We start from the raw sequence: 25,248 nt of genomic DNA on the forward strand, positions 1-25,248 counted from the left end.
TCGCGTAACGTGGCGTCCAGTACAGTGAACTGGAGTAGAGTCGACTTGCGTACAGTGTTGTGGAGGAGAGTGGTGTGGAGTTCATTAGCGCAGAGTGGAGTGGTGCAGAGTATGGTGCAGAATAGTGTGGTGCGGTGTAGAGTGGCATAGAGTGCAGCGGGATACATACAGTGCAGCATCATACAATGCAGTCGTGTAGATTAGAGTGCTGTAGAGTACAGTGAGACAGTTCAGAGTAGAGGAGCAAAAAGAGTGCAGTGGCGTATAGTTGTGCAGAGTGGAGTACCGCAGAGTAGAGTGGCATAGTGTACTGTGGTGTAGAGTGGAGTGATGCACAGCAGAGTTGCGTAAAGTGTAGCTGTGTAGAGTGCGTTGGCATATCGTCAGAAGAGTGACAAAGTAGAGTGCATTGGCATAGAGCGCAGTGGTGATGAGTTGAATGTCATAGATTGCAGTTGTGTAGAGCAGAGTGGTGCAGAGTGCATTGGCATAGAGCGCAGTGGTGATGAGTTGAATGTCATAGATTGCAGTTGTGTAGAGCAGAGTGGTGCAGAGTGCATTGGCATAGAGTAGAGTGACGTAGAGAGAAGTGGCACAGAGTACAGTGGTGCAGAATAGAGTGGTGTAATGGCGTGGAGTACAGTGGCTTAGAATGCAGTGCTGTAAGTGCATTGGTTTTGAGTAGAGTGGTGTACAGTGCACTGGCGTAGAGTGCAATGGTTTAGAGCAGAGTGTCAAGAGTGTAGTGGCATAAACTAGAGTGGTGCAGAGTAGAGTGCAGCGGTGCAGTATAGAGTGCAGTGACGTAGAGCGTAGTAAAGCATAGTAGAGTGACACAGAGTAGAGTGCAGTGGTGTAGAATGGCTTAGAGTACAGTTAAGTGGCATATAATCTAGTGGTGCAGGGCAGAGTGCAGTGGCATAGTGTGGCGTACAGCGCAGTGGTGCAGAGTACATTAGAGTGGTTCCGAGTGCAATGGCATAGAGTGGACTGGTACAGAGTAGACTGCATTGGCATAGAGTGTATTGGCGTAGTGTGCAGTGGCGTACAGTTCAGTAGCATAGAGTGCAGTGTTGCAGAGTAGAGTTACGTAGAGTGTAGTGGAGGGGTGCAGAGTACAGTGGAGTGGCCTACAGTGCAGTGTGTAGAGTGCAGCGGTGCAGAGTAGAGTGATGTAGTTTGCATCAGCACAGAATACAGTTGTGCAGAGTAGAGAGAGGTGGAGTGCTACAGAGCAGAGTGCAGTGGCATAGAGTAGAGTGGCACTGAGTGGAGTGGTGCAGAGTGGAGTGGCCTAGCCTGAAGTGATGCAGAGTGCAGTGACAAAAAGTTCAATGGTTAAGAGTAGAGTGGTGTAGAGTGCATTGGCATTGAGTAGAGTGGTGCTGAGTACAGTAGAGAGACGTGGAGTGCTGCAAAGTAGAAAGGTATTGTGTGGGGTGGGGTAGAGTGGTACTGTGTGGAGGGGAGAGGCGTAGAGTGTCGTGAAGTGGTGTGTCATGGAGTTGAGTAGAATAGAGCGTTCTAGAGTGCACTGGTGTAAATGGAGTAGTGTAGAGTAGAGGGGTGTGGAGTGCAGTGTCATAGAAAACAGCGGTATACAATGTAGCGTCGTAGATTATAGTGGTGCAGTGATGAGTAGAGTGGCATAGAGTGCAGTGGCATAGAGTTGTGCATACTATAGTGGCATAAAGTTGAGTGCTGCTGAGGAGAGTGGCAGAGAGTGCAGTGACGTAGGGTGGAGTGATGTAGAGTAGAGGAGTGTAAAGTGTAGAGATGTAGAGTGCATTGGCACTGAGTGCAGTAGAGTGGTGTAGAGTAGAATGGGGCAGGGCAGAGTGTAGTGACGTAACGTTCAGTGGAACAGAGTGCAGTGGTGTAGACTAAAGTGGTGTAAAGTTGTGGCGGAGTGCATTGTTGGAGAGTAGAGTGTGATTGAGAGTAGGGTCATTGAGAGCAGTGGTGTAGAGAGGCGTAGAATGCAGTATTGTAGAGAGGTGGATAGTAGAGTAGTGTAGAGTGCAGAGTAGAATAGAGTGGTGTAGAGTAGAGTGGCATAAAGTGCAGTGACGTAGAGTATAGTGACGTAGAGTGGGGTTGTGCAGAGTAGATTGGCATAGAGTGAATTAGTTTTGAGTAGAGCGGTGTAGAGTGCATTAGCGCAGAGTACAGTGGTGATTAGAGAAAAGTGGCATAGAGTGCAGTGGTGTGGAGCAGAGCAGCGTAAACTACAGTGACGTAGGATAGGGTGGTGTAGAGTGCAGTGGCATAGAGTAGATTGTTTCAGAGAAGAGTGATGGGACGTATAGTGGCACGGAGCAGGGTAGAGTGGCGTAGAGTGCAGTGGTGTACAGTGTAGTGGTGTTGAGTAGATTATAGTGGCTTAAAGTGTATTGGCGTATAGTGAAGGGCATAGAATGCAGTGTTGCAGAGTAGAGTGGCGTGGCGTGGTGCATAGTAGAGTGGAGTAGACTAGATGGGAGTGGTTTAGTGTGCATTGGCATAGAGTAGTTGTGCAGAGTAGAAACGCATAGAGTGTAGTGGCGTAGAGTGCAGTGATGTGGAGTGACATGGAGTGGTGTAGAGTAGAGTGGCGTAAAGTGGAGTAGGCATGGTGTGGTAGCTCACTGCAATCACAGACAACACATTTTCAATTGAAATGATAACTACATTTGCACAGACAGAGTTTTACTGATAAAGGTATACAGCACACAAATGATAATGTGTGAAAATGTCATCACCTACTGTATTGATTTGTTTTAATCTTATTAAAATGTTTGCTTCCACCACACTATAGAATTATAAAAAATGTGCTTCAGTTGTGCTTTCCTAATTCTAATATATTCGGAAATATCTGCTCAGTTGATTTACCGATATTAAAATATTGTGCGCTAGAAAAGGCATTTCCATTCACAGCAGGAAAAGTAAAGATAAGATTTAAAGGCCTGGTTACAGAAAGCAAGCACTCGTGGAAGAATACCGTAAATAGGCTATGCCCCATGGGAGGGATGAACTCAAGCTGGACAGTCAAAAACAAAGCCACCAAACAGATATCAATCAAATGTGAGTTGCAAACCACAAAGCCAATTGTAAGCAATGAACAGAATGCCAGGGAAGCTTTCCGAATGGCCCAGCTGTGCTGTCTGGTAGGCATCGGCCTAAAAAGGAATGCTGCTTCACCCCTTTCTCACAACAGGCAGTGTTATTATTATTATTATTAAGGGGCATTTATAGAGCGCCTGGTTACGCAAACTGCGTGTATTGCTGGTGTGCCTCCTCCCGAATACATTACTGGATGTGCACCTTATTTAATTCAGAAAAAGGACCTTGTGCTGCATCCCCATCCCTCTCTAAGTGCAGCAATGGAGACCCTTTCTTGCTGAGTCTGTACCTTCTGTCCAGTGGTGTCCTCACTGCGAAATGAGATGGACTCAAGCTCATTGCCACGGCTAGTCAGTGCCCTCAGATAGGAGTCTCTGGCCTCAAACCGCTGCTCAAGGAATTCCACAGCCTTCTTTGCCTTCTCCTGCAGCAGACGGGCGTGGCCTGCAGCACGGTAATCTGTCTCTTGACCTTTCGCCAATCCATCCAGTTCATTAATTACTGCAAAATATGCAAAGATGTATAGAAAAAAAGGCAAGAAGAGTACACAGAAAATGACAAACCGGCTAACAATAAGCCCCCAGAAGCCCAAAACAAACATTCACTAATAGATAAGAGCGTACTCTTTATCCGCTGCTCAATGTTACTACTTTGAGGACTATTCTATAATAAAAACACATATGTCCAGATTTTTTCTCATTATTAACTCTGTAGCCATTGTCTTATGATGCATCTGCACCCCCAAAGAACTCACCAGGATAAATTTCGCTGCTAAGAGTGAAGGGTAAATGAAACTACTATCTGCACGTAACAGTATCCAAGGCCCTGGCTGAGTGTGGAAAAACTAAAGTTTCAAACACTAAAATTGCCCAGATCCTTCACACTGCACATGAAACAGGGAAAAAGATTGACAGCCCAAATATAGATTTGGTTTCGAGCTGTCAAGCTGGCATATATATTCCATTTCAAATCAAAACCAGTTTGTCCAAGCTTGCCAAAGTAGTGAGACTGCAAAGATTGAATGTATTTATTAGATATTTATACAGTGCCTCCTATGGCCAAGCTGAAATGTGTCTGCATGGACTGGCCTAGTGCGCCAGAGGAAAGGCTGCTTTGTGGAAAAGAAGAACCCCTAGTATGAGGAGCCAGCGACTAGCTCAAGGACTTCCATTTTACCCTGACCAAGAGGCTGTGATGCTAGTAAGAGTTAGGACCATCAGAGGTTGTTGGGAAGAAGACTTAACAGGCATGGTCAACAATCAAATGTTGAGATAGGCAGCCTGAAGTAGTAACTCTGCTAGACTAGATTATTTACCTGCCAAAAATTGATACTTTTTTGTTAAAATTGGGGGGCCTATCAACCAAGGCATACATGCTCTGCCTTGCTGCCATCAGGCTGGGATCTTTCACTCCCTGGTGGTCAATAGGCTCCAGACACTAGTCTGACAACCATGACTATGTATATGAACAGGGCTCGAGTCGGAGGGTACACGTGGGTGGACGGCATACACCCACTATTTTCACAGGGTGGACAACGTCCACCCTGCCAAGAAGTTGAGCCCCTCTCTAAAATAAGCTGAACTCGTCCCGGTGTAAGTTTGAGACACCGCGATTCATTCAGCAGCGCCTGCTTGTTATCTGCTTTCCTTCCAAGCAGCAACGTGCAGACAGGAGGGGGGGGGGCGTGGGGGGGGTGGGAGGGGGGTCGGTTCTTATTTGAGATTCCAACTGGACCATAACAAAGGCCGAACTTAAGGGCCCATTTGGCCTTCTTTGTCCGAGTATCCAGGCTGGGGGCTGCCTGTAGCCTCACACCTAGATGTAAATGCAGAGGAAGGGAAGCAAAAGCAGCAGCTTGTTAACACTTAAAAGTCGCATAAGAGAGGCACGATTTTGACTTTGTTCGGACCCCGATACATAATATTCATGCACCGTAAGAATGTCAGATGCGTTACTCTGTCCCAGTGCAAAATAACAATTTAAATACCAGCATTTTTTATTTGGTTTACAGCGCATTTCATCCAAATGTAGGGTGTCAGATCACTTTACAGCAAACATACATATTGTATTGTCAATAAATCACACACGTTTATAAATCATTATACAAGATGTGTTACATAAAACAGTGAGGGTGCTGAATGGACACCTTCGTGGAGAGCAGAATATGGTTCTTGAGGGGAGGGTGGACTGGAAAGAATTGAAAAACAATGTCCAGGGTTAATGAGGTTAGAGGCACAGCATTTTTGGGAGAAGGGCCTATGGCATGAACTGCCTAGCATGGGTGGATGAAGGGAACGTGGAGTGCGGGGCATAGCACGGCTAGGACAAAAGTGAATAGCACAGAGGTAAGTGGGGCTATGGTAGGGACAGAGAGGCGAGAGCTATGCAAGCTTAAGTGAAGACACATCGGTATGAGAGAGCACAGTGTAATGGAAGGAATAGTGAGGTGCCGCCTGCAGACCGGTGGGGTGAAGGGACAGTGGAGTAGGGAGCCGGACTTGTGGGTTGGAGAAAGCATTTCAAGACTTCGGAAAGGGCAGTGTGGTGAAGGGCAGTGCACAGCTTCTTATTGTGAAGGGGGGGCATACAATGATTGGTTCTTGGGGTCGTTTCAAGGTAGCACGCATCGTAAACAGCTAAAAATATACAACCTCCCCCCACCTATGCCTCAGTCCCTGGAACCAATAGACACTGGCCTTCTCTACACAAGGGCATGTTTGTAGCACCCAATAGATTCTCGGCCCCATGAGCACAAAGGATATGTGACAGTATCCAGGAGCAAGAAGTTACCCTCGAACTGCCAGGCAGGCACCTTCAAGGTTAGTTTGACAACAGTTGGGATAATTCTGCATGGGTCCCGAGAGCTAGTGAAACACAGCCAGAGACACATCTGACCACTTCAGAGTTTTTTCGGCCGAGTCAGACCACCCAGGAGATGGTCCGCACTGCCAGGGTGAAGGAATGTTTACCAATAACTGCAACGAGCTTTATGTTTCCGTGCGAGCTTAGTAAGGCTGTAAGCAGCGGCGGGACCAATTTTGGCTGGTAGCACTGGGATGTATGTAGAAGCCAATGACTGCAGCTGCCAAACCTCGGGACCAACCACAGCAATTATTTCACGTGGCAGACTGAAAACCATTCTCCGAAACACTGCCCCTTAAAACATCCCAAAAAGTTAATTTTCTTTTCTAGAACTGCTAAACTACAAAGAGTGCTCCATAGTTATTCTTTCTTGTACCGAGATCCCAAACTTCTTCAAATTGAGATAAAAATAGGAAAAAAATAGTTTAATATTCTCAATCCGAAAAAGGCACAAAGCATTGAGAAAAACACTACATGGATTAGGGATCCGATCACGTCTTGGCACCAGTTCAATTTAATATCCCTCACCATAGTCTCTGACAATAATACAGCTTATAGTACATGTGAAATTAGCACATTATCACCTCTCCTACATATAGAATCTAGAATATTTCCTACACCACCGATTAACAGCTGTACTGAAATGCCTTGCTGGTCTCTTTTGGAAGCACGGTACACACTTCAGCCTGACCAGCTGTCAAGCCCCACAAATGTGCGCATATCGACTCATAATAAAGTAACTGCATAGGCTCCAACTAGGAGCAATATCCTCCAAAACCCTGTGCACAGTATAAATAGTCATACCTCGAGCACAACTCCAACCCCAGCTACAAGATCTCTCCATAATGAATAACAACCCTAAATATTCTCAAAACACTTAGGCCACACCAGAGAAACCCATAATAGAGTCAATAAAACCACAAAATGCATAAATATCCAGATGAAAACATTTTAATATTTGTCCACTTGTTTAAATTAGAGGAATATACTCTTAAAATACCTAAGGGCAACAAATGTAGTGTGTGAAAAATGTCTGTGAAACACGAATATCAGAAACCTTAGTGTACCCAGAGTGGCAACGAGAAAATCCTATAACTCTACCTATGATGAGGGGTTGGCCATGGCCAAGGGTGCCACATGTTATGAAGCCTCCCACTTGGTTATCAATGAATGGCTCCACAGCCCGCAAATGATCCAGTATATACAGCAGAATTATAGCGTTCCAAGTACCTCTATGGGTAAAACACTCAACTAATATCACACCAGCACCACAGTGATAACAGATGTATGGGAAACATTCCTTTCACAAATGGAGTGAGCGACTAAGCTTACAGGAGAGACCCCTCTGTGGGTAGGCAACTAGCTCCTTCGGGTGTTTGCACTACAGGGATTTGGAGGATGGGATGGGATAAGATTGGGATATCCTCCTTAAAGTAGGTCATGTTCTCAATATAGGTTGTTACCTGGGCCTGCTAGAAGGCAAGGTTTGAGCAACTGCTCTTTTGGCACCAAGAGGAGTAGCCACATCAGCTAGATAGAGACTGATGCAATTTAAGCAACTGCATTGAATGTCATATAACCCCAAACACTTGTGGCGAATGTGCTGGGAGCCTTTCCTGCCTGCCTTAGTTGCCAGATCCAGGAAGGTCATTTTCTTCTTACAGTTTGGTCATGCAGATTTAGACACCCCTTTTGGGAGGGAATAGCAGATTTTTTTTCGAGAAGTTTTGGGTGAACCCGTGGAGAATATACCAGTGGTGGCATTGTTGTACGTCTTTTGAGAAGAGGATTTCAACCACGAGGGAAAAGCCCAACTGGGATTGGGACTAGCACTGGCGAAGAGCACTACTGCACACAATTGGAGTAAAAGAGCGTCACGTATGCCTACTGGCTGGAAGGCTGTTGGCTACGAAAGCTCACCATATATGAAGCGCAAGATTTCCCTCAAAAGAATAACAAATTTATTCAATATCGTGGCACAGGGAGGGGGAAGCTGAAGGACTTTTTGGGATTTGCTGGGAACACTGTGTGTACTACTGTAGTGGGGTCAAGGGTTAGTTGCTATGCAGGATACTTTAGGAGTGGGAATAATTAAAGATATTAATTGTACTCTAATTGTGGAGGTTTAAGCAACGCTATTGTATTTTTATCCCTTGAGATTTTGTGCATTGTAAATGAAATGCCAATAAAAACCATTACAAAAAAAGACCCTTGGTGTCATTTTGACTGTTACAAACACATCATCATAATATTTATTTTGGATTATTAAAATGTTGCATAAAACAAACATCTCTATAGACAATAACACCAGACAACGCAATGAAAAAAGTAAAAAAGATTACATTTAACGAACTCTAAAATGTCTTCTTAGTTTTCACACGATTATCAAAGTGCATGGGCATAGCAAACGAGAGACAAATAAAACCTCCAAGTAATTGATACAATTTCTCTTAAAATCTTACTTCGCAAAAATATTAAAATACATATTGATTTTTTTGTATTTAATCATCAAGAAAACCTCATTTTAAACATGATACACTTCTTGAACGATGATAGGCCCTAAATATGTAATTTACTTTGCAAAATTGGATACATGGAATCTGTTTTTTACATAACGACAAAGTACCCTTCCTTGTTTCTATATTTACTAATTCTAAGGTAGTGATAAGCAACAAATTTCCTAACCTAGTGTAAAATAAACAGGAAAAGGGAAATTAATTTCATCGTCACACTGTCCCAGGCTTCACATGTAAAACATACGAGTTTGCTTAAGATCACCTGGATATCAAATTAGGCAGTGGAAGAATGCCTAACCCAAACTTAATAAAGAGGTTTCACATAGCCACGGCTGTCATATGCTCCAGATATTCTTCTCTTTCCGCAAAAAGTTTATAGCAGGCTTGGGGGACCGAGTGAGGATTTGCAGATCACTTTACATCTTCCACCAGCATAGTATATTAGAATTTCCTTTTGACCAACCAATAGCACTTCCCTGGGTTATAAAGGCTGGCTTAACCCAAAATTAATAGAGACATATATTAAGAACATTTTACGTATGTGATCCACCTATGTAAGTCTCACACACCATTACAATTAAGGAGCTCTTCCAGTGACTGCTGGCAGAGCAATACAAAAGGTTTCCCCATAGTTTACCCCCAAAACAGCAGAAGGTCAATAGCTCCAGTATACAACAGTTTTAGCCCCCAAATCAAAGCGAACTAGATACACAGGTGCCCACTGGGGAAGGTTACAGACTCCATTTATAACCTAATTCCCCTAACACAAAATTGTTTAAGATCTGGGCACTTTCTAGTACCTATGCACCCCATGTTCCTTTAAGCTGAACCATGGACCCAGATAATCAAACTTGTCAAAGGACTGCATTACTTCAATTAAGAACTCAAATGATCTTCCAGGTTTATATTTATGCCAGAGGATTTCACATATTTGAACATTCTGCCTCAATTTTCTTCTCATAGAATGTTTGAAAAGCAGACAGTTTCTTCTCAAAGAATGTTTGAAAAGCAGACAGATCATTGGGCCTTTAATTTCAGTTCCAGCTCATAACATTGCTCGTCTACATACAGCAGACATGGAATCACAAGAACAATCATCTTTAATACCCTTGAATGCCTGTTCTAGACCGTTTAGACATTAAATAAAAAGGGAGCCAGGAGGCACCCTTTCCCACCCAGTCGTTTCACCTCGAATTGTTTGGTTACCATAGCAGAGAATAACAACAAGGATGTGATGTCTGTCCTTTTCATTAGAGTAGGATTTCTGCTAATTGATGGGCACCTGGATCACATAGAGGATACAGGAAACGTCCATCTCCCTCTACTGCCCAGGTACCAAATATAACTGATTGACCTCGCAGGCCAGTGATAGTGTAAGACCCCTGGGACCCTTCCTGCTCCTCATTTTATGCTTACCAATAAGGGGCACGACAAGGATGTAGTGCCTGTAATCCAGCAGCTGCTTAAGGCTGGGAAGATGGTCGATGAATCCATTGGTGTCAGGAACGAGGAAGAGTGGACGAATTTCAAGCTCGATTTGTCTCATGTGGTCCTCCAGCACAGCCTGCAATACAAGGGAACAAATGTCAACAGTAGCAACACAATGCACAATTCCAGTCAACATCAAATAAAATTAAAAAAAAACACACAGGGAGCACAGTAGGCCAATCCCTGAACATGTGCTATAGCCATTGAGTAGTCATAGGCACGAACATGTATACGCACAGGTAACAGTGCTCCAGGACAGTACCTGCACAGGTGAGAAATGCTCTAGGCCCATATCGACATAGAAAGAAGAGCTTCTGTCTCACACCATCAGAAGTGTAAGGGACTCTGAAGAAGAGGCAGAAAAACTGTCCACATCTGTCTGCGTGTCAATGATTTTCAGGTACATAAATTTGCATGTGAAATGGCTCCAGGCCAACACAAGCACAGAACTGACTTCAAACCAGGCTCAATTATATAGGGTATAGTGCACCATTGCCATGCATTCCCAGATGAGAAAGGCCTCCACAGTCAATACCTACACTAGTAAGAGTATTGAAGACAACTGCAGAGGTGAGACGCTGCTCTAGGTCCAGATCTGCCCAGACAGGAGTACTCCAGGTCGATACTTGCAAGGGTAGTAGAGCAGAAGGCCTAAATTTTTACAGTGTGCAGCACCCCAGACCCACATCTGAATAGGTGAGTGTGCTCAAGACCTATCCCGCTGGACGAGAGCATAACTCATACATGCACAGATAACAGTTCCAAACCTATATCTGCACAATTGAGAGATTCCAACCCATAGACGGGCGAGAGAGCATAGGTCCATATCTGCAAAATCAAGGACAGGCAATAGAGAGACAGTCCACTATCTGTACAAATGACAGGGCACCAGAACTAAATCTTCACGTGTGAGTATGTCCCATACCATAGATTTATGGTCAGAGGAGAAAGTTATTTATCTTCAGTAACTCTAACCGCAGATTCCTCACCACTAGAATATTCCTCCAGCGTCAGACTTAATCTGGACACTTTTCAAAGCAGTGCTCCCACATGCCTTGATACCTTCCGCACCCTTGGACACGAAGCCAAAAACAATTTGAGGTACCACCGTGCAGATCTCCAATTTGGGACCTTTTTAGATGGCAAGAGAGACCACTCCAGAGAATGGGGAGGATGGAAGGCAATAAAGAATCTGTAGTATCTACTAGAATGAGTATTAGAGGGTAAGTAACTTGCTCTTCTGATGGATTCTTCTAACTGCAAATTCCTCACCTTTAGACTAGATACAAAAACATTACATTCCAATGTGGAGGGTCTGAGGAGTGCGCTCAGACCAAAAACATCTTGCAAGAATGAACAAGTGAAATTCTCTTCCCGTCAAACCTGGCTATCCAAATTTGTAGTGCTTCATGAACATATGCACTGACACCCATGTCGCAGCCTGACAGATGGCAAGGACAGGCACTCCAATGCAGTGGTGGCATCCTTAGCCCAAGTCAAATGAACCCACAGTCTTTCTACAGCCTGCCTTTCTGCCAATGTGTAGATCTTAATGCAAAGGGCTATCCGCCTTGACAGAGACCTTTTCTGTACTGTGTTATCCTTCTTTGTCCCGGAGAACCCCACAAAAAGTGAATCATCTACCCGATGGTGTTTGGTGCGATCAATATAGAGCTTCTGGTTCTTTTGGGCTCCAGCCGATGAAGTATTTCCTACTGCTATTGAGGCAAAGAAAGTTGGAAGTATGATAGATTGCCCAATGTGAAAAGAAGTCCAGCCTCATCCTTGTGACCAGTGTGTCTGGAAAAAAGGAGCGGACAGGCAGTTGCACCGATGCATGTCAAACCTTTGAGAAAAAGTATCTCAATAGGTGATTTAAACAATGATGGTTGTTCTGGCGAACACATAAAAGTCAAAAGGGTCAACAAATCACCTTCAACAGTGTCTTTAATAAAGCCTTGCTGAGCCACAGACAATACGAATAACAAAATATTCAACAGTTAGACTTGCAAAGGGTCTTTCCTATGGACTCAACATCAGGCCAGAAATCTGTCCCAGCATCCAGTGTAAATAGACTTTGTGGAAAGACACCTAGCAGTAAACAATCTGTGACTTTGGTTGGTAAATCAAATGCAATCAACTGCCACTGCTCAATCTCCACACATGGAGGTGTGGATTGTGAAAGTTTGGGTGGAGAACCCTACCTACCCTGCCACTGCAACAGAATATCCCCCACAAAGTGGTACCCTGATTCGAGGGCAGACACACATGCTCAAAAGGTCCAGGTACCACACCATCCTGGCTGACTCCACAGCCACCAGAATGACCTGAGCACGGTCATTCCTGGGTTTCTTCATAGCTCTAGGTAGACGAGGCAGAGCCAGGAAGGCATAAAGGATTGCCATGGTCCACTATGATCTAGGGAGAGCCTTCACTAGAATTACAACGTGCAAATCAATGGACGCTGCACATTCCTAACGGTGGCAATGAGATCTAGCCAGGATTCTCCCTATTGTTGGAAGATACTCTGTGCCACCTCAGGATACGGCCACCATTCCTGATTTATAAGGTGCCACTGGCTGAGCTCATTCACCCCAATGTTCAAGGATCCACCTGGGGGTTCACAATATGGGATATGCCCTTACGATCCAACCACCACTAAAGTCACAACGCATCCTGGCAGTTCCCAGGACTTCACCCTGCCCCGCTTGTTGCAGTACAACATGGCGGTGGTGTTGTCCGTGAGAACCTGGAACAGCCTCTCGTGATGGGCGACAGGAAAGCAGGGCCTCAATGGCTGACAAATGGCCCGTAGCTCCAATACATTAATATGGAGATGGGTTCTGCTGGAGACTAGATTCCTCTGATCTGCACCAGACCCATATGACCTACCCAATCCAGCAGGTACACACCACCATCAGCTCTGTGTGAGTAAGTGAAAGGGTATGCAGTGGGTCAGGTTGCAGTCGAGCAGCAACCAATGGAGATTTTTTGCAGCCTCCTCCAAAACCTGGATGACATCATACTAGTCTCCTTTGTGCTAGGCCCACTGAGATTTCAGATCCCACTGAAGAGTCGTCGTACAACACCTAACAGAGCGAACAAGCAGGATGCACAATGCTAAGAGGCCAAGAAGCCACAGAGCTGCAAGGCTGAAAAATCTGGATCATGTCCCAAATGTCCTGAACTCATTTCAACAGATAAAAGGCCCTGAACTTCACCAAGTCCAAGACAGCTCCTACAAAAGGTAGTACCTGCGAAGGAATCCAGTGTGACTTTGACTCGTTGATCGAGAACCCCAACAGTGTCAGGAGGTTCACCATCGTCTGGAGGTTATCTATGACGGACTGTGGCGAGCTAACCTTAAACAACCAGCTGCCGACAGAAGGGAATAAAGGTATCCCAACCTCTGAAGATGAGCAGTGGCCACCATTACTTTCATGAACATCTGAGTGGCACCGGTAAGGCCAAAGGAGAGCATGGAAAACAAAATACTCTTGGCCAACCTTGAACTGCAGCCAAAGTCTGTGAGGCTGCAGGATGGGCACATGAAAGTTCATGTCTTGCAGGTCAAAGGCTACCATCCAGGACACATAAATCTTGGGCCAGTGTGAGACTTTTGTATTTGTCCTTCCTCTGGAAGGCCTTCCGAGGTTGAAGATGTAAAATAGGATGAAAGGCATCCATCCTTCTTTGGCACAAAGAGATAGCGAGAGTAAAAAACAGTCCCTATTTATGGGTTAGGAACCCTCTAGATCAGTGGTCCTCAAACATTTTAATGCTGCGCACCCACCCCCCAAGTGGGGGAAAAAATTATCGAGGACCCCCTCAGAAATTTTCTAAATTATTTCATCGAATTGGCAATGTTTAAATATGTCTATACATATTTAAACATTGCAGTTATGTTCTGTTGCCGTTTCGAAAATGCAATCAAATACATGATTGCCAAACATACTAATCTGCCCTGGCAGGCCATACTAACATATACAAGTGTCCACAGTGTGACTATTTGAAGTGGGGGGTGAGGAGTTTGAATAATATTTAGAGACCCCTCCCTTTTGACACCTTCTCCTAGCTAGGATACAAATGACAAACATGTTCGTGATGGGCCATTACAGAGCAGCTTTGTGCCGCTCATTGTTGTCAGCTTAAAACAAAGCACTGTTATCAGCACAATGCTTTTTTGGCCAGAGCCTGGCACCCCTCCTGGGATCACTTAAGGCCCCGTTAGGGGGGCCCGCCGCCCAGTTTAAAGACCACTGCTCTAAATGGCTCCTTTGGGCAGTAGAGCTCACACCTCTTGCACTCTGATGTGGGAAGAAGTTTCGGCAGGTCGGAAAAGAACCAAAAGGCATAGCCCTGCTGAATGATGCCAAGGACCCATCTGTCGGACGTGATGGGCAGGCATTCTGGTAGAAAGTGTTGGATCCTACCTCCCACAAGGCAGTTGTGTGTACCTCTCACTAAGGGCAAACTAAAGTGACTTGGTTGCTGATGCCTCAGTAGAGGGGGACTGGGACTATTGATGCCCCTGGTGACCTGTGCAGTGCAGTGCATGCCAGATGCTTTTCACCGACCATAGTAGGACAGGTGTGACTGCAGTGGGGGCTGGGGGAGTCTGGCATTACCTGTTCACAAACCCTCGAACATAGACTTTAGAAGACAAGAATTGATATAGAAACTGTCTGGCAGGGGTCAGGAGGCCCAAGGAGTGCGCTGTGGCACAACTTTCCTTAAAGCATTCTAAGGCAGTCAACTTTTTCACCCAATACACGGTGTGCATGGAAAAGCATATCCATTATGGATGCCTGCATATCTCCTGCAAAGCCTGTGGATAGTATCTATGCCTGGTGGATGAGCACTACATTAGTGTGACAGCTTGCCCCAAGTAATTGGCGTGATCCAGGTTAGCATGAATGACTTATTTGGCCACATGCTGACCGTCTTGAATGGTTTGAGCCAGGAGGACCCTAAATTCTTCCGGGACCACTAGCAAGATCTCACAGGCCATGTTCTAGAAGGCATGCCTATATCGGGCTAGAGGTATCCCATGCATACATCGTGCGGGTCCATGACTGACATCTGTTTTGTACAGCCATGCCTGGTTTGAACCCTGTGGTTTTAGATGGGGACACTGTTCCGTGGCAAGCTGGAGTTTAGTTTGCAGTATTCAAATACCGATCCAAGAGTGAATGAGGCTTTGGATCAGTGTTCAAAGGCACAGAAATAAAGGACCTGATGTCAGTGAGGCGCAGTGGTGAGTATATGTTACTCTGCCCCACCGCTTCTGGGGCAGAACAAGGCCAACACAGAGCCACTCTTCACCATCCAGTGGCGTGTGACAGCCCTGCTATGAAAAATGTCTGAATCCAGTTAGGCGCCTGGGAAAATTCTAAAGGAAATCCCCAGTCCAATACCTGCTCCCGACTCATCCTTGCAAGGGTGACATTGCTCCAGACTCATCCCTGCACAGTTGAGCAAGATCCACTTACATGGGTTAAAGAATTCCAAACCCATCCCTAAAGGGTGATAATGCTCCAGACTCAATCCTGCACCAGTGAGAGTAATCCAGTCCACCACCTGCATGCGTTAGAAAAGTCATCCCTGCACATATGAATGAGCTCCAGACCAAAACCTACAAGGACGAGCAACCCTCGGTCTAATATCTGCACGAGTTAGTGAATTCAAGACCCATACACAGATTGTGAAAGGACTGTGTTTGCGTTTTTGAACTTGTTGTTCCAGGGCCAGTGGTCTGTATAGCAGGGTTGCTCCTTATTGAAAGAGGTTTCTCGGTATTACATCATTTTGATTGTTCTGCAGCATTCAAAGTCAGCACCACCTAACACAGTGGAGTTTCTCGAAAGAGCTTTAATGGAAGCAAAATGTTGTTACGTCAGGATAGAACCGAAGTGAAAATTGAATAGTTTCAATGAAAGATTACCTCATATAAAATTGGCCAGTATTCTACAGTTAACTGATGACTGCAAAAGCAATACAAGATGCAAGGTCTACATCTACCATAATGCCAGGGGACATTGAGGAAGGCAGGTACCAGTGAAAAGTTTTGTGTTGCTTTGTTTCAGCGGTGCTACAATCTCTGTTTCTATTAAAAACCCATCCATTCACAGGTAAAAAAAAGCTCCAGACAGTCCTGACAGATGAAGGTACTCCTAACCACAGTGCCGGTTGGTGACGTACAAAAATGGGGGCGCGCTATACAAACATACATTAAATTAAACATTTATCAAAAAATACAAAGAAAAAACTTTCACTTACCTTAGCCCGCAGCCCGTCCTCGATGTTCTCCAGTCCCTGGTTCCAGACTCCTGCGAGCGTGAGTTCCGACAGCCAACTACCTTATCCAATCAAGACGCTGCTCTCATGTTGTTAGCAATGTTAACCAGCATGAGTGAAGTGTCTTGATGGGCTGGCTCATTGCTACGAAAGGCACTCCAGTGCCTTTCGCAGCGCTGAGCCAGCTCTCCAGCCCAGCTGTCTAAAACAGCTGGGTTGGTAAGGTCTGAATTGCACATGTCGGGATGCCGTAGCAAGATACTCAGCAAACCGACATGCGCACTTCAAACTGAAGTGGCCACTCCTTATAGCTGCCAATCAGGAGCAATGACGAACTGCCCCGCCCTTCCCCTCTGCACTCACACTCCGTTTGGCAGAGACGAAAAAATAAAATGGTAATAAAATCATTTTATTTTTCATGATTTCTGCAGCAGTGTGGGGGTGACGCTTCTCTGTTCATATGGAGGAATCTCTGCTGCCTAACTAATTCCTACAGCTAAGAGTTCCATACATACAAAGGTGAGTGCTTCTAACACGTACCTGCAGAGGTGAGACAAAGCTTGAATACCATACTTGCACAGATAAAAAAAAAGCTACAGACCTTCGTCTATGCTGGATAGAGTGCACAGGGCCCATGCATATACGAGAGGAAGAGTATCCGAACCATAAAAGCAACAATGCCCTAGAGAGAGAGCCCTGTTCATTACTTGCACAGCCAACGGATTATTCAGACCCTAGTCTGCAGAGGCGAGGGCAGGGTCAAGGACCATAACTAAATAAGTTGGAGGGCTTCTCGCTCACAGATGAACACAAAGAGAACACCTAGCATGGACTGACAGAGACAGAAGGACCCAAGATGGAACTTCTGAACTTAAGTGCAGCGGTGGTTCAGAGCTATAAACCAACATGAACACAGGAGTGGGGCTATAGACCATACCTGCTCAGGTAAAGCCTTCTTGCCAAAAACCTGCACCAAGCACCAGCTCCATAACTCTAAGTCAAGACTCGCGCCTACTATTGTGACCAGTAACTGCACACAGATGAGTGCACGTTCCTGCATAGGTGAGCAATTCAGACCTGAACTTGTATGGATGAGAGTACTCCAGACACACAGCTGCACCAGCAAAAGAAATCTCGACCCATACCACGTCTATTCTACAGAAGTGATAATTCTAGTATCACCACTCCAGACGTGAGAGTTCCAAGTCATCACCTCCACAGGTTAGAAAGGTCCAGGTTCATTCCTGCACAGATGTTCTAGTATCACAGCTGCACAGGTGAGAGTTCTAGGCCCTCAACTACACAGGTGAGTGAGGTCCAGGTTCAAGCTGCACTGGTGCCAGTTCTTGTACAATGAATAGACCGTTAAGAGCGCTTCAGATCTATTCTAAAGTAGTGAGACTCAAGTACCACACCTACATATCTGGGAAAGATCCGGATCCTCTCCTGTGCAAATAAGAGAGCTCCTGCTCCATGTCTGAATAGGTCAGAGCTCTATTGTCATACACTACAGACAGATCCATTCTGCACCAGTAAGATTCTAGGTGTTCTAGTCCCATACATGAAACACAGTACTCCAAGTTCATTCTGAGCAAGGGAGGTTCTATCACTACACCTGCACCATGTCTAGCTGATGGGGCTCCAGGTCTATTCTGCTCAACTGAGATTTCAGGACCTCACTTGCACAAGTGAGAGTCTGGATCTTCTCTTCCACTAGTAAGAGAGCTCCAGATCCCTGTCCGTACAGGTCTGAGGTCGAGTACCAAGGGGCACAGATGAGATAGCTCAAGGGGCCAAATGTGCGACCCGTTGAACAAATTACTTACCTTCGGTAACGATGTATCTGTAAGAAACATTAGTTAGTTAGATTCCTCACCTTAGAATATCCCCAGGCGTCAGACAGGATCCGGAAGATTTTTCTTCAGCAATACCCCTTGCGCGTCGCTAGGCGTCGTCTGCGGCTCCGCGTCTGTCATCGGCGTCGTGCGCCGGAATGACGTCGTCGGAGTACTTAGACGCTGCCCTCGCGCGCTGACGTCAGTTCTTGTACATAGCTTTCCGCGCCAGGAACGCAGAGCCATGCAAAGACCGACACTGGTGCCAAAATAAAATCTAGGGGCCTGAAAAGGATAACCTTAACCCTAGATGTCAGTTCGCAGAACGGGGAGGATGGGTGGGTCGGTGAGGAATCTAACTAACTAATGTTTCTTACATATACATCGTTACCGAAGGTAAGTAACTTGTTCATCTGAAAGAAACACGTTAGTTAGATTCCTCACCTTAGAATAGATACCCAAGCAATACCATCCCCGGTGGTGGGTCTGCGAACCAAGATCACACCAGAAAGTCCTGGAGGACAGAACGGCCAAAGAAGCCATCCCTCCGGACTTGGCTGTCAAGGCAATAATGCCTGGCAAACGTGTGGAGCGAAGCCCACGTTGCCGCCTGACAGATGTCCTGCAAAGGGACACCCCGTCCCAAAGCAGTAGTAGCCGCCGTGGCCCGAGTAGAATGGGCGCGCAGCCCAACAGGAGGGTCCTTTTTTGCCAAGGAGTAACAAATTTTGATGCACAAAACGACCCACCGAGAGATGGTCCGTTTGTGCACAGCTTTCCCCTTCTTAGCACCCACGTATCCAACGAAAAGTTGGTCGTCCACCCGGAACTGCTTTGTGCGGTCCAGATAAAAGGAGAGCGCACGTTTTGGGTCCAGACGGTGGAGCCTCTCTTCCTCTTTGGAAGGATGCGGAGGCGGAAAGAAGGTGGGCAAGGTGACAGACTGCCCAAGATGAAATGAGTCACCACTTTCGGAAGAAAGGAGGGACGAGGCCGAAGGACAACCATGTCCGGATGAACAGAGAGAAAAGGAGGCTTTGAAGATAAAGCCTGGAGCTCACTCACCCGTCTAGCCGAGGTGATGGCTACCAGAAAAGCAGTCTTAAGCGTCAGCAGACGAAGAGGACAATTATGAAGAGGCTCAAAGGGAGAGCACATTAGAAATGTGAGAACAAGATTCAAGTCCCACTGAGGCATTACAAAAGGGACAGGAGGGAACGTGTGAGTAATGCCTTTTAGAAAGCGTGTAACTACAGGGGACTTGAAAAGAGAAGGCTGATCAGGAAGCCGCAAGAAGGCAGAGATGGCAGCAAGATAACCTTTCAGGGTGCCCAGGGCAGAGCACTGCCGGGCCAAAGAAAGAAGAAACAGTAGAACCTCAGAAAGAGGGGCGGAAAGGGGATCTACAGCCTTTGCTGTGCACCATGCCACAAATTTGTTCCACCGGCAGGCGTATACCGTCTTTGTGGAGGGACGCCTGGCTGCCAGAATGATATCACAGACTTCAGGAGGCAAGTCAAATGGCATCAACTGCCGCCGCTCAATCTCCACGCATGGAGGTGGAGGCTGGACAGGTTTGGGTGGAGGACCGTCCCCTGCTGCTGCGACAGAAGATCCTCCCGAAGGGGCAGACGTATCGGAGGATCGGTCAACATACTGAGTAGCTCGGGATACCAGTACCTTCGTGCCCAATCCGGAGCCACCAAGATGACTTGGGCCCGGTCGTGCCTGATCTTCTTCAGCACTCTGGGCAGAAGTGGTATAGGCGGAAAGGCGTACAACAGACCGCAACTCCACTCGTGACGAAAAGCGTCGCCGAGCGAGTGCCGCCTTGGAAATTCCAACGCGCAGAACTGCTGACATTGCGCGTTCTCTTCGGTGGCGAATAGATCTAACCAAGGCTCTCCCCACTGCTGAAAGAGACCTTGCGCCACTTCGGAGTTCAGACGCCATTCGTGATCCATCATGCACCGGCGGCTGAGTTCGTCTGCTCTGGCGTTCAGAGAGCCCGCCAGATGTTGAACCACCAGGGTGACGCCCTGGTGTTCCAGCCATGTCCAGAGGCGCAGGGCCTCCTGACAAAGGGTCCACGACCCCACCCTGCCCTGTTTGTTGCAATACCACATGGCGGTGGTGTTGTCCGTGAACACCTGCACGACACTTCCCCTGACAGAGGGAAGGAAGGCTTTCAGTGCAAGTCGGATCGCTCTCAACTCCAACAGGTTGATGTGGAGACGAGACTCCGCTGGAGACCAGAGGCCTCTGATCTCCGCCTCTCCCATATGGCCACCCCATCCCAGGAGGGACGCATCCGTCACTACGACATGCTCCGGTTGGGGAAGGGAGAGGCTCTTGCCCATGACCCAATCGCGGTCCGTGAGCCACCACTGCAACTGCTATGCAGTGCCCTCCGAGATCAAGACATGGTCGGACAGGTTGCCGTGATGCTGGGCCCACTGAAACTTCAGGTCCCACTGCAGAGCCCGCATGCGCCGCCTGGCGTGATGCACTAGGAGGATGCAGGAGGCCATCAGCCCCAGAAGCCGCAACACTAGCCTGACCGAAACCCAGGATAGAGGCCGAAAGATGGGAATCAGGGCCTGTATATCCCGGACCCGCTGTTCCGGTGGATAGACCCGGAACTGCGCCGAATCGAGAACTGCTCCGATGAAGAGGAGCTTCTGAGAGGGGCTCAGGTGTGACTTCGGCACGTTGATGGAAAACCCTAGCAAATGCAGGAGATCCGCCGTAGTCTGGAGGTGGGAGACGACTGACTGGGGCGAGCCCGCCTTCAACAACCAGTCGTCGAGATAGGGGAAGACTGGAACCCCTGATCTGCGCAGATGAGCTGCGACCACCGCCATCACTTTCGTGAACACCCGAGGGGCACTGGTGAGGCCGAAGGGGAGCACGGTAAACTGAAAGTGCTCTGGGCCCACCGTGAACCGCAGGTAACGCCGGTGGGCCGGCAGGACGGGGATGCGGAAATATGCGTCCTGCAAGTCCAACGCTACCATCCAGTCTCCAGGGTCTAGGGCAGCTAGAACCTGAGCCAAAGTCAACATCTTGAACCTTTCCTTCCGGAGGAAGGCATTGACGTTCCGGAGGTCCAAGATAGGGCGTAGGCCCCCTTTGCCCTTCTTGGGAACCAGAAAGTAGTGGGAATAACAACCACGACCTACTTCTGGGCTCGGCACCCGCTCGACGGCCCCCTTGGCCAAGAGGGCCGAAACTTCCTCGCGGAGAAGATTCAAATGATCCCCCGAGATACGGTGGTGCTGCGGTGGCATGGCTGGAGGGGTCGTCTCGAAGGGGAGGGAGTAGCCCCTTCGGACGATTTGCAGCACCCACCTGTCCGATGTGATGGACCGCCAGTGGAGCAGGTGATGGCAAACTCTGCCGCCCACTGGCGTGGAATGGGCCTGAAAGCTCGGACTAGGCAGGCTTTGAGGCGGATGCTGCCGGGGTGGATGTGGGCTGACCTCGTCGTCCTACAGAACCGCCTCGGCGGAAACCACGTCCGCGACCGCGCGCAGGTTGGTTCTGCGGCTGGTGGCTAGGCGTACGTGAGGGCACCCCTTCCTTGGCCACGAAAGGGGTGAAAAGCGGAAGTTTGCGACCGCGGGGCCGAGAGGCCCAAGGACTTGGCCGTAGCCCGGGAGTCCTTAAAGCGATTCAGCGCACTGTCCGCTTTCTCACCAAAAAGGCGAGTGCCATCAAAGGGCATGTCCATGAGAGTGCTCTGGACATCCCCCGAAAAGGACGTGGACCGCAGCCAGGCGTGACGTCTAAGCGCCACCGTGGTAGAAATCGCCCTACCCAGCGAGTCCGTAGTGTCAAGCCCACAGCGGATAGCATGCCGTGCTGCATCCCTCCCATCGGCCAGAGCCTGGGTAAGTCGTGTCTGGACCTCCTCCGGACACAGGGGCAGCACGTCCTCCACCGTATCCCACAGAGAGTGGGAATAACGGTCCAAGAGACAGGCGGTGTTCAAAGACCGCAGGCCCAAACTAAGGGAGGAGAACAGCTTTTTGCCAAACTGTTCAAGTCTCTTGGAATCCCGGTCCGGCGGGGCGGTCGGGAAGGAGGATTGGGAGGTAGAGGCCTGGATACCCAGGCTCTCGGGGGTAGGGTGTTGGGACAGAAAACTGGGGTCGCCCGGAGCAGGGCGGTGGCGCCTGGCGACGTTCCTGTCCACAGGAGGAACTGTGGAGGGCTTGGACCAGGTGCCCTGCAGAACGTCAATGAGGGCCTCATTGAATTGCAGCAGAGGCTCAGTGGAGCTTGCTGCAGACTGAAGCACCTCAGTGAGGACGTTAGTCCTCACAGCCACGGCAGGTAGCTCGAGCCCAAGGGCTGCGGCCGCCTTGCGCAGCACCACAGAGAAAGCAGCACCCTCCTCCGAAGCCACAGTCGGTGGAGAGATGAATCCAGTGTCCGGAGAGGTAGCCAGACCACTGGCCTCCCCCAGTTCATCTGCCCAGTCCTGTGACAGTTGAGCCTGAGCGGCCATAGGATCCTCGGATCCCTCCCATTCACCCCCATCATCCGATTCCTGGTATGCAGGAGGAAGGATCGGAGCCGGGCGATAGACAAAATGTGTCTCCAGCGGCGCTGAACGCGGCGTCCATCGATGCCGTATCGGCGCCGGGCCCGGAGTGGGGCTGAACCGGGGCTCGACGCCGAGCGGAGTCGGCGTCGGAGGTGGTACCGGTGTCGACGCCGGCGGAGGAGGCGTGACGAGGTCGACCGGCGTCGGCGGGGACTCGGGAACGGGTCCCTCGGGCGCTTGCGGCGTCGAGGCCGGAGCCGTCAACGGCGCCGGGGCCGGAGCCGCCGGCAGGCAAGGTTGCTCTGTCGGGTCCGCGGCGCCGAAGGCGCGCCAGCGGGCGTCGACGGCGGAGCCAGGTTCCTCATGGCCGAGAGGAAGGCACTGACTTCCGCCGGCGTCGCGTCAGTCCCAGGGACCGGTGGGTATGGGGACTTGCGCGGCGCCTGCGGCTCCGCCGGAGCCGCAGGGGTGGAACCACCCTGACCCTCGGCCGAGTCGCGCGACCGGCGAGGGGAGTCCGAAGAGCGGTGTCGCCTCTTGGACTTCTTGGAGTGCTTCGACTTACCCGAAGACTTGGATCCCGACGACCGATGATGACGTTGGCTGCGGCTCCGCGACCGATCCTTGGACCTCCTCCTGGACCGGGATCGAGAGGGGCGCGGAGCCGAGTGGCGAATCTCGAGAAGCTTATGGGACCGCTCCCGTCTAGCCTTCGAGGTCAGGGCCTTGCACTCCGAACACGACTCCGCGTCGTGGTCGAGGCCCAAGCAGTAAAGGCACCGGCGGTGATGGTCCGTAACCGACATCAAGCGGCTACAGTCAGCACAGGCTTTAAAACCAGGCATCCTACCGGCACCGGAGTCGAGACAAGATCAAAAAGGATCGAAAAAGTTAGTCAAAAAGTGACTAAAGGGGTAGCTCTCCCGGATCTGCGCTTACTGGCGCGGAAAAAAGAAGAACTGACGTCAGCGCGCGAGGGCGGCGTCTAAGTACTCCGACGACGTCGCAAAAACCCTACAGGGCCATGCACAAACGCTATTTAGCGAGTCACAATTTATTTGTGATTAGTTAAATAGCGTTTGCAACCTGCAATTAGGAAGGGGCGTTTCAAGGGCGCCCCTTCCTAATTGCGACTCTGAGTCCTATGTATGACTGTTTGCGACAGCAATTACGGTTGCAAAACAGTCGCAATTTACCACCTACTTCAAGTAGGTGGTAATGCAGTCGCAAATGGGAAGGGGACCCCTTCCCCTTTGCAAGTGCATGCGAAAATATTTTTTACAGGCAGGCAGTGGTCCCAGGGATCACCGCCTGCCCTTAAAAAATGAAACGAAAACGTTTCTTTTTTTTTTTTAAATGCATCCGTTTTCCTTTAAGGAAAACGGACTGCATTTACAAAAAAAATACTGCTTTATTTAAAAGCAGTCCCAGACATGGTGGTCTACTGATCCCAGCAGGCCACCATCCCTGGGAGGGCCAGCCATTCTCAATAGGGTCGCAAAATGAGAGTGCTTCATGAATATTGATGAGTCTCTGATACCGTTGTACATTTTGAATTGCGGCTCACAAATTGCGACTCGCTATTTTTCGCAATTTGAGAGTCGCAATTCCAAATGGGCGTACATCTGGCCCTAGGTCCTCACCTGATCAGGTGAGAAAATTCCAACCCCGCCCGGGTATGCGCAGGCGAGCCCCCCGGCCTATGCCTGCACAGGTGAGAGCTATAGTCCCAGACCTGCGCAGAGATAGGTAACGCCCAGTGACCTCGGAGTTACTGACAAAAACTCTTCTTACATAGGCCGCATAATATCAATAACCCTGGAAATATAGCTGGCTGGGCTGTGAGTCGGCAGCCGTTTGTTGCAGCTGCTCTGCGATGCGTGGCCGTGGCACGGCGAGTGGGCGGTTTCTGTATCAGACAGGATGGGAGCCCCGGCTCTGACCTGCCAGTCACCTTCCCTTCTGAGTCTTACTGTGGCAGCTGTGGGCAGCTCCGGGGAAACGAGGCAGCAAATCTAACAGTAATGCGGAAACCAAACGCGGTAGCATGGCACGTATACCAAGGGTGTGATCACTCAACAGAATGGGCAGCGAAGGCTTCCACATGACAGCAACGAAGGCTCAGGCTTGCCACGTTTAGGAGTAAGCAGCTAGCGGGGCCGCTGTGATCATCTATGTGTAGCACAATTCGAGTGTTAACATGCTCGCCATGCCTCACATAACCTGCCTCTGTGTGTTTACCGTTAGTGGTGGGGCTAGAGCACCGTGGTGGACTTGGTGCCCCATCAGTAACCGCCCTGCCCCTCTGGAGTCCCACCACCTGGCATAAGCTGCAGTCAGCAAACACAAACACCGGCCTCTGAGCCTGGGAACAGCGACGTTGCTGTTTACATCTCATGTTTTACTTACTCTCGAATCCCCTAAAGACTATTTAATTTACCCAGGATGTGTTTCTGTAGCGTTTTCATGCAACACATTACTCATTTAAAGCACTCACTGTGAAGAGTCGCCTATATAGGCCTGTGAGTTCAGACTGTAGGGGGGAGGGGGGGTCATAGCGAGACATGAATCAGAGCTGAGGAGTTCATGCCAAAGG

At 48.7% G+C, this 25,248-nt stretch overlaps 1 protein-coding gene across 4 annotated transcripts in view; it reads right to left on the reverse strand.

The window, feature by feature from the left end:
- SMG6 (SMG6 nonsense mediated mRNA decay factor) overlaps positions 1-25,248 on the reverse strand; it is a 1,079,424-nt gene that overhangs the window by 31,460 nt on the left and 1,022,716 nt on the right. For all 4 annotated transcript variants that reach the window (XM_085649087.1, XM_085649085.1, XM_085649086.1 and 1 more), the window contains 2 exons: positions 9,897-10,044; positions 3,392-3,603 (listed from right to left, as the gene is read on the reverse strand). In XM_085649087.1, coding sequence (XP_085505213.1) covers positions 3,392-3,603; positions 9,897-10,044 — 360 coding nt within the window. The remainder of the gene's footprint in view (positions 1-3,391; positions 3,604-9,896; positions 10,045-25,248) is intronic.

The sequence above is a fragment of the Triturus cristatus genome, chromosome 3_2 (assembly GCF_964204655.1).
Source record: "Triturus cristatus chromosome 3_2, aTriCri1.1, whole genome shotgun sequence".
Taxonomy (NCBI): domain Eukaryota; kingdom Metazoa; phylum Chordata; class Amphibia; order Caudata; family Salamandridae; genus Triturus; species Triturus cristatus.